At 36.6% G+C, this 8,936-nt stretch overlaps 1 protein-coding gene across 1 annotated transcript; it reads right to left on the bottom strand.

The window, feature by feature from the left end:
- Window positions 1–4,459: 4,459 nt before the first annotated feature.
- Window positions 4,460–8,671, bottom strand: LOC114841558 (nose resistant to fluoxetine protein 6-like; the record flags this gene model as incomplete). Its single annotated transcript, XM_029126580.1, has 7 exons — window positions 4,460–4,463; window positions 4,589–4,785; window positions 5,307–5,475; window positions 5,548–5,708; window positions 6,407–6,686; window positions 7,162–7,510; window positions 8,520–8,671. Coding segments are annotated over 7 exons (1,312 nt in total), but the record flags the coding sequence as incomplete, so codon positions are not given.
- Between the last annotated feature and the right edge of the window lie 265 nt (window positions 8,672–8,936).

Below are 8,936 nucleotides of genomic sequence, written 5' to 3'. Positions count from 1 at the left end.
CCCGGCCGTATCCGCCCTGACACGAAATTAGACCGTGTGGCATCGTCTCATCCAGCTGAAAGTTTTATTTAGAATCAAACATTTTAAACTAGCGCTTTTCGTTACTCCCTCTCTTTCACAATTTTTCTCGTCTCTTCAGTGGTTTCGAGTAGGCAACCGCGTGCCTCGGAGCTTGCGCAGTTTTCGGGACGCGTAAGGAATAGAGAGGGAGTGATTGAGAGGATTTCTCCTTTTTTACGTAAGGAACATATGTGAATCCATACCTTACATTGTGTATTTTGAGGCGAATATTTGAAAGGAAATGAGATCCGGATCTGTTGGTTCGGGGAGAAGTTGTATATGAGGCATTCCACAAAAAGTGGAATGGGTTTTGGGCCTCCAAATTTCGATTTTGAATTTTCATTTATATTTTGTTAACCACACTAAAATGTGTAAACTGTGAAAATCCCCATTTTTCTCCCACATGTTCATCAATGAAACATTGAACAATTACTGAACATATCATTATTTGTCCATGATATGCGTTGGCATCACTTCTTTTATAGTTAATAATAAAAATTGGTTGCGCAGAAATAATTGCTATTTATTTTCCCGAGTCGTACTCAATTAAGAATTAAAAAAAAATTCTCAATTAAGCTCATCCATGGAGATAACGGTAACTTTATTCTACAGTAAGTACTCATTGAAACACTTACCCTCCGACATTCTTCTACCTCTCCCCCTAAATGAATGTGAAAAATCGACACACACATATTCGTATACTTTTTTTTTCAATTCTGAGAGATCTGCGAATAGAATTCACAGAATTCTCACGTTATTCACTGACTAGGGTATAGTGCGATTCCTATAGAACTTTCTATATGTTTTTGGCAATTTCTATTGACATATTAAATAGAAAATAATCTATAGCAACAGTCAATTGAATTCGATTTTTCCATACAACTTATTTCATTAAAATATATTCTATAGAATTTCCTCCACTCGAATTTCCCAATTTTTTTTAATTCTATTTTTTCTTTCCTTTCCATCAAGGAAATCAGATAAAAAAACCGAAAATTTGAGCCGAGAAAATTCTATAGAAATTCAATAGAAAATATTCTATAGTAAGCCTATCCGTTGGGCCTTAGTAGTGCATATATCTATTGAAATAATTATGGAAATATTGTCGTAATTATATCTACATGAATGGGTAGATATATCAGCCACATAAATCTCTATAGCTATAGGTTTTTCAACTATACAGCTATAACTATAGTTATATTTATAGATAGCATCATAGCTATAGTGTAAGTATATGTAAAGAATTCATCCAGAATAAGGGAATTATTTGTTTCCCCTTGATAAAATATTTCCATTGAAATACATATATGAAATTATCCATTTACAGTGAGAATATTATTGAAATGCATACGAAATATTAAAATGAAGACTTTTATTTCATTTTTCATCATTTTTCATCATTTTTCAAGTAAAAACAAAAACATTCGATGATCGGAATACTCTTAACCGAAGACATTCATCGCGGAATTGTTTAAAATCATATGAAGGTATCAATATCGCAGACGTTCTGATCGTTCCGCGTATGGGGGTGTACAGACCGCAGACCGTGTCCGCACGGACCGGGTCTGCGTACGCCGTGCGCCTGTGTATGGTGGCCTTTAAAGTCAGTTCGTTGCAGTTCGTTGTCAGTTCAATTCAGTCAGTTCGTTGCAGTCCGTTGCCCGTTCAGTTCAGTCAGTTAGTTCGTTGCAGTTCGTTGCCAGGCGGCGTTGAGTTCAGTTCGTTGTTAGTTCCTTCAGAGTCGTCAGCCGATGACTACCCCTCGTATCCATACCTTTGCCTCCAGGCAATTCTCGTAGGGCTCACTGTTGCACCTAGTTCTGATGCTTTGTGCTTATGCGACTAACCTCGATTTTGAGTAATTATAATTCGATTCCCCTGGAGTATTATGCCTGCATCATTGTGTTTTTGCTTCCGCATGGAAGCATTGTAATCGTGCTGTTTTCACATTCTCTAATTTTGATTGGAAATGATGTAGAATGGTCTGAAACGTAAAAATACGAAGTTTGGCGGCCATGTATGTCGGTGTCAATGTCCATCGCCACCTTTCCGATGATCAATTTTTGGACAATTGAGTAATTAATTGGCTAAACTTATTCCAAAAAATCTGAAATTTTGTCAGATTATAGACCTTAATAGGGACTAACTCTGTGCAAAAGTTCCGTCCGATTGATCAAACAGTTTTTGAGAAAAAACTATTCGTTTTTATATCGTTTTTCGTTAATATCGTCGAAGCTAGTCAACCGATAAAAAATTTTTTTTTTCAAAATAATTACTTCGATGCCTTTTATCCGAATCAATTAAAACATATATATCTGTTCATACAAAGTTTTCGAGATATTTCCGCTTTTCTGTTTTTTCATAAAAATTCTTGTAATCACTCTAGCTTGTACAAAAATTAAGATATCAACATCAAATTTGTACAGAATCTTCCTCTTATGATAACAATACTTCCTATTGAAAATGAGCTCAATCGCATAGGTAGTTTCCGAGATATTCGACGTTCTCTGAACACCTTTTATGTGCAACAGCTTAAAAACTACGCAATCGATTTCAATTTTTTTTTTAAACATTTGTTTCGATGCCTTCTATCGGAATACCTTCTATCCCATTCGGAAGCTTACTACCAATGGAATGGGTAGAAATGAAAGAAAGAAGAAAAAGAGTTATAACACATAAAGTAACGGTCAGATGGCTTCGGCCAAAAACGCTTGAAGACCTGCTGGTTTTTTATTTTGACAAGCTTTACGATTTGCGTATCGTTTAGAGTTATTACGCATTATTTTTGGAAATTATGCTGGCTGCAGCGTTAGTGTGATACCTCGGGATCGCCGGGAAAAGGGCACGTTAACGTTCATTTTTGTCCCCGCAAAAAATGGCCACGTTACGCACCAAAGTTATTCTTTCTTTCCTAATGATGATAAAAGATTCTCATCAATCTCTCGAATTGTGAGATACAGGGATAAGCAATCTTCTTTCAATCATTATGTTTCGATTAAAAAATCTAAAGCTGAGTCTTTATTGATACGCTCTAAATGATACTGACACAATTAAAACAATACGATGACTAGATCATTTTTTTTCAAAATCCACGTCTCCATTATCATGTTGATAGCTAATATTATGAACACCAACTGTTACAGTATTGTCTCGGCAATTTGTCTTCACATTATTTGGCTCTTCTCCCCTCTTTCTTCTCAGGAGCATCTTTTCAAGGACCATGAAAGGCGATTCAAATAGAAGGCTAAAGATAAATCCACCCGTAATGCACAGAATAAAATCACTAAAGAATAAATATAGCATTGCCAAATTAGAGAAATATACTGGGACCCTGACAGCACTTATTCTCATGTACTGAGTGATGAAATGCACTAGATAAATGCAATAAGATATTCTTCCTAGAGGCATGAATACAGGGAGAGACAGAAACTTCCCTATAATGCCTCCATATCCGAGTACTGATGCGAAGATCAGCCAACAGACGCCATATGCCCAGATGTGTCTTGCGAAGCCAGCATAGAATATTTCCCAGTAGAGCTGGTATTGATAGTCATCTCCTTGAAAAACTCGATAACTGAAGAATCCAAAGGTGAATGCAAATATCGCCAATATCCAACCAAGAGTCACGATTTTCTTGTTCAATCGTTGATTCTTCATTACTGCAAGTTTGTAGCCCATGAAAACACCCATTAGCCATGGTCCCGCTCTAGTATGACTTGCTACGTAGTAATATCTCATCTGGTCGCTCAAATGTGTTTTACTAAAATAAAATTAAGGAATGATAAATCAATGATTAAATAAGTAGGAAGAATATACACTAAAATTCTGCGGAATAATTGTTCATCGAAAAAAACTACATGACTTTCGTACAGAGCATGGTTCTGAGTTTCTTTATAATTCGAAGTTGAGAGCGTAATCAGTAAAATATATAATAATTATCATTTTTGCACTACACAGAAATTTCGAATTTCAGGTATTGAATAATTGAGTGATTTAAATTAACATTCGCTTCAGAGTGTTTAACTGATCAGTTGATCAATTAACAACTGTGATTAGCTAAAACATTGATTTCGATATTCGCGACGTATGAACGAAAACTGAACGCGATATCCATCTAGCAAATCGATCGATGGTTACTCGATGGCGACCCGATTTGTCAACTTGTTGACTCGGTCGATGGCCGATGAATCGTCGGTTGATCCTTAGACGATGGTTAGTCGATCGTTAGTCAATTGCTAGTCAACGGTTAGTCGATCGTCAATTATTGGTCATTTATCAGTCGATCGATGGTCAAACAATCACCATCGGTGATCGACCAATACTCGAACAAGTGAACCACTCGATCCCTCAACCGAGTAATCCGCCAGGGTACAAAATCATCAAAAATAAATTGAGGGATCTATCTGGTTTTTCAAAAAAAAAAAAAATTTATCAGTGATACTCAAAATTTCTCGCATCTCGATTATGGTGTTAATTTCAATTACTTACATTAATTTTGCCTTAGCATGTGAATATAGTAAATAATTACTTTGTGTCTTGGAATAGACCTCCAGAGTATTCACTCTTGGCCGAAATGATAGCAGGGCTGAGAATCGAAGCAATCATGAAAGCACTCACAACTGCAACGCCCACTCTAGGCTTTTTTGCAAGAGGATAAACAATCAATGGAGATATCCAAAAGAATTGCATGTCTACTGCCAAGTACCAGGCGTGGCCTAAACAAAACTGCAATAATTGAATTAAAACGTGCTTAATTTGTTAGTATCATAGCAGGAGAGTTCCTTTTATAAAAAAAATCACATCTTATCTATATATGTTCCATCTCTCCATCGGCTATTTAGACGACAGCTTTTCAGCTAAAGGGAGGGGTTACTGAATTCCAAAAGCTCTACCAGTGAAAAGTGGACTTAATGAGTGGACTCTACTAGTGTATCTCCCAAAAAAAAATCAAACTGCGTTCCTCTTTCTTGTACCTATGTCTATTAATCTATTAAGATCCGATCAATATTTGAGATGATTAGATCTGACTATTCCCACTGAAAAGGATTCGAATTCCGAATCTTTCGTACATTAGGCAAAGGACTTACTCACATCCCCTGATATCCGTCCCAATTTCTCTTTTTTGTACCCCAAAGTAATGCAATAGTTGGAATTGGGAGGCACAAAATCAGACCAGGATTTTTCCCAAAATGAATTTCCTCCTATGATTTCAACTGATAATTGAATATTTTAAGCATCATATTTACCAAGTACTGAGTGTTCACATAATTTTGTACATAGAGAAGGTTTGCCCACCAGTTTTTCGAGCAAGATTCTCTCTGTAATGACATGTTGGCTTCCCATATAGCGCCTGAACCAATTCGTGGGAATATGAAGATCGTCAGGAGGAGGAGAGCGGCATATGCTGGTGTTAATCTGCAAAAACAATCGAACAATAAATTATAAGAATCAATGAGATTGATTTAGTGCTGGGAACAGAAAATTTACCTGAGATACCGATGGACGTAGTACATAATTACGTTGAATTTTCCACCTTTCGCCATGTTTTTCAAGAACAGATACGATATTAAAAATCCACTGATCACGAAGAAAGTGTCTACTGTGAACGGTGCTATGACAATGTATAAGGAGTCCCAGGATTTGCGCCACTAATAATATAGCAATATCAAATATATTTTTTCTTTTCATTGTCTGAGGAGGACATTGCGTTTTATTTATTTATTTATTAGATCACTTCACCCAAAGTTCACTAACGATTTTTTTCTTAGATATATTCTAACTTCTAGATGTTTGTGACCGTTCGACAGCTATGCTCAAACCATTCGCGCAATTGCAGTGTGTCCAATTCTCTGCCCATGAAATTTATCATTAACTACTGAGGAGGATTGGCAACACTGCGTTCTCTCTATCCACGGTTCAATATTGAGGGAACTGTTTCCAACGAAACCAGTGAGATGATAGTGAAGGCCGAGGTAGAGAACACAATTTTTATCTCGTGAACACGAGAAACGAATTAAATTTTAGACGTCAGCCCATGATGATAAGAGAAATTTATTTGATAAATTTGTTTTTATTTCGAGTCTTTTGAGGGTGCGGCACGTCAAAAATTCCGGAACGGGTACCCTAACGGGCACCCTAATCCAGATACACAGCTATTCGGAAGCTAGGTGACCGCTGGAATCGCGTGATTGGAATAGACGAAAAGTTATTGTCAAATTAGCGTAACTGGAGTTTGAAATGTTATTTATTTCGATAAAATATAATGAATCACTTGGTCAAGTTTGAGTGAATTGATCTAATACAGGACGTTGAGTTAATAAAAGAATTGTGCAAAAAGCACAGCTACCTTGGCGACAGCTAGCTGATTGCTGATTATCCCGTATGAGTGAATATAGTACACATGTCCTAACACGACCCAGCCCATACTGAAGAATCGTATTCCTTGAAGAGCTGGTATATTTTCGCGTGGTACTTTTATGCTGAGTATACGTCTTGCATTGGAGTACAGTGAGAATTTCGACAATGTCTCTATTATATTTTTGTTAAAATAATTAGATGATTCGGTGAACAGCAAATCGCAAATGGTGCAACAAATCAAGAAAGCTAAATAGACAGACAGAACCGACCTAAAGAAAAATATTCAGTGTGAACATTTGGATACATTCCTCAAGGAACTTTTTTCTTCTTCACTGTTTTCGATTCTCTCTTATTGAGAACAATTTTTGTCTTTCAAGAACAATTTTTCTTTTAGTGAACTTACTGTCATTGGAAGTTTTGACACATGTTACTAGAAAAACCGGAAATTTTTTATATTCAAAATTGTGATGCAAATTTCTAAAAGGCCAATAACTACACCATTACTAAGTCCAGAGGTATTTTTTCTGTAGATTTTTCTTTTCATATAGACCTTTTTCCTCTGAAAATTCAAAATAAAATAATTTCATTTTTCCGATAACATTTATTCCAACTTTCCCGTAAAGTGTGTTAGGAAGTCTTCTCGAAAAGCGGAAAATTGTTCTCAATGTAAGAGCAATGCAATTCATTCAAGATATTTCAATCCCTGTGGGATTCCTGCCTATCATAGTCAATTCTGTGACTCACAAAATGATAATTCCACCCTCATCCCAGGGCTCTGGCTCCACCGCAGAACATGTCACTGAATTCACTGTGACGTCAATGTAGTCATAGTTAGACGTTAGATTAATACTTTGGTGAATCATTCTAGCTAAATCACCAGCGTTACATCCATCAGGTATGCAAATAGAGAAAGTCAGACTCAATGACATATTCGTTTCCAGCCCGTTGACCGAGCAGGAGTACATACAATGTCTTCCCCGGATAGATTCATTTTCTTTTTCAACTTCAATCGTCACACACTCGTCGTAAACTCCCAGGTCCTTCAAATTTCCTTCTAATATCCCTGTCGGAATCTTTGACGAAGAATCGATCACTAAAAAAATGATATTTCTTTAAATTTTTCAGTCCAATAGTGGAGTGGCAAAACAGTTTTTTATGGCCTTTTTGAGTCCCCTTTTTTGGGTCTCATTTCGGCACTCTATCCAACCCTATGCATGCGGCTGTGGATTCTACACTGTACCGCATTCGCACTCCTATAGAAAATAGGGATAGCATGGGAAACCACAGGAAACCCATGCCGGTACACAGGCGGTTACTCTATTAGCAACCTCCCACTCGCCGGAGCCTTCCGTTGAAAAATTCGGATCCGCGGGGAATCGAACTCACAACCTTTTGCACACTAGACTTGCGTCTAGCCCACTCGGCCACCGACGTCGGTGTGGCAAAACAGTATGAGTGAATTCCATTTGTAGGTCAGTTTTTGATGAATATCTCAAAGTGCAGGAGAGATAGCAAATATTTTGTGAACATTTTTCTTTGAATTTTGAAATTGAAACTGCACTTCCTTAAATTGAGAAATACTACAAAAGTTCACCTTCATATAGAGAATGATTCAATACAAAAGCCTAGGGCATTCGGTAGGTCATTCGAATAGTTTTCAGCCAACTACTATTAACAAACTTTGAAACCGTACATTTCTTCCACTAGAACCACCATCAACAAATTGAAATTTTTTCATCAAACTCACTCTGATGAGATATTTTCGATAGAAAGTTTTCGGCTTAAAATTTCGAATTTTTTTGCTTTTTATTCATCAATGACAGGCAAAGAAAATTAGTGTGAAAAACTTGAAAAAATTATGCTGAGAGCATTCCATAGAATGATTATTACTAGAAGACGTTTCATGTAAAAAAACAAAACATCTACTTTGTTTACATGTAATATTTTTCAGCCGAAAATTCATAGAATTTTCCATCAAATTCTTCAGTGAATGAACTAGTCTTTCTGATTGGATTATTCAATATATGTTGTCCTGTTTTACCACTTTACTACTGGATTCAAATCATGCTTCAAATGAAGATAATAAAGAGGTCCAAACATACTTTTCAATGCCCATAATTCCAATTTTTGTACACCGGACCGGAATATTGCAAATTGTCGATTGCATTTAAGATCACTCCCACTGTCACGATTGGTAATACTCTTCGAATTACTCTGCGCCTCTAGCTCGATGATATTTTTCGATTGAAGCTGCCTGATCACATCAAAAATACGTGGAGACACATCGTTCTGAGAATTAACTTGAAATTGTTCCAATACTCGTGCAATTAGTTGCGCGAAATCATCATTTGTGGGAACTTGACAGGTGACTGAAATAATGACTATCGGTAACACAACTATTGATAATACACTCGGGACCGTCATTGAACCCATTTTGTTCCGGAATAGCGTAATTTCACTTCAAAGTGATTGACCACACTTATTTAATATAATCAAATAAGAAAGGCGTCTCTGATAAG

The sequence above is a fragment of the Diachasma alloeum genome, unplaced genomic scaffold (assembly GCF_001412515.2).
Source record: "Diachasma alloeum isolate Michigan unplaced genomic scaffold, Dall2.0 Dall_scaffold_00854, whole genome shotgun sequence".
In the NCBI taxonomy this organism is placed as follows: Eukaryota; Metazoa; Arthropoda; class Insecta; order Hymenoptera; family Braconidae; genus Diachasma; species Diachasma alloeum.
The sequence above is the reverse complement of the archived record's forward strand: the minus strand, read 5'-3'. Positions and strand labels throughout refer to the sequence as shown.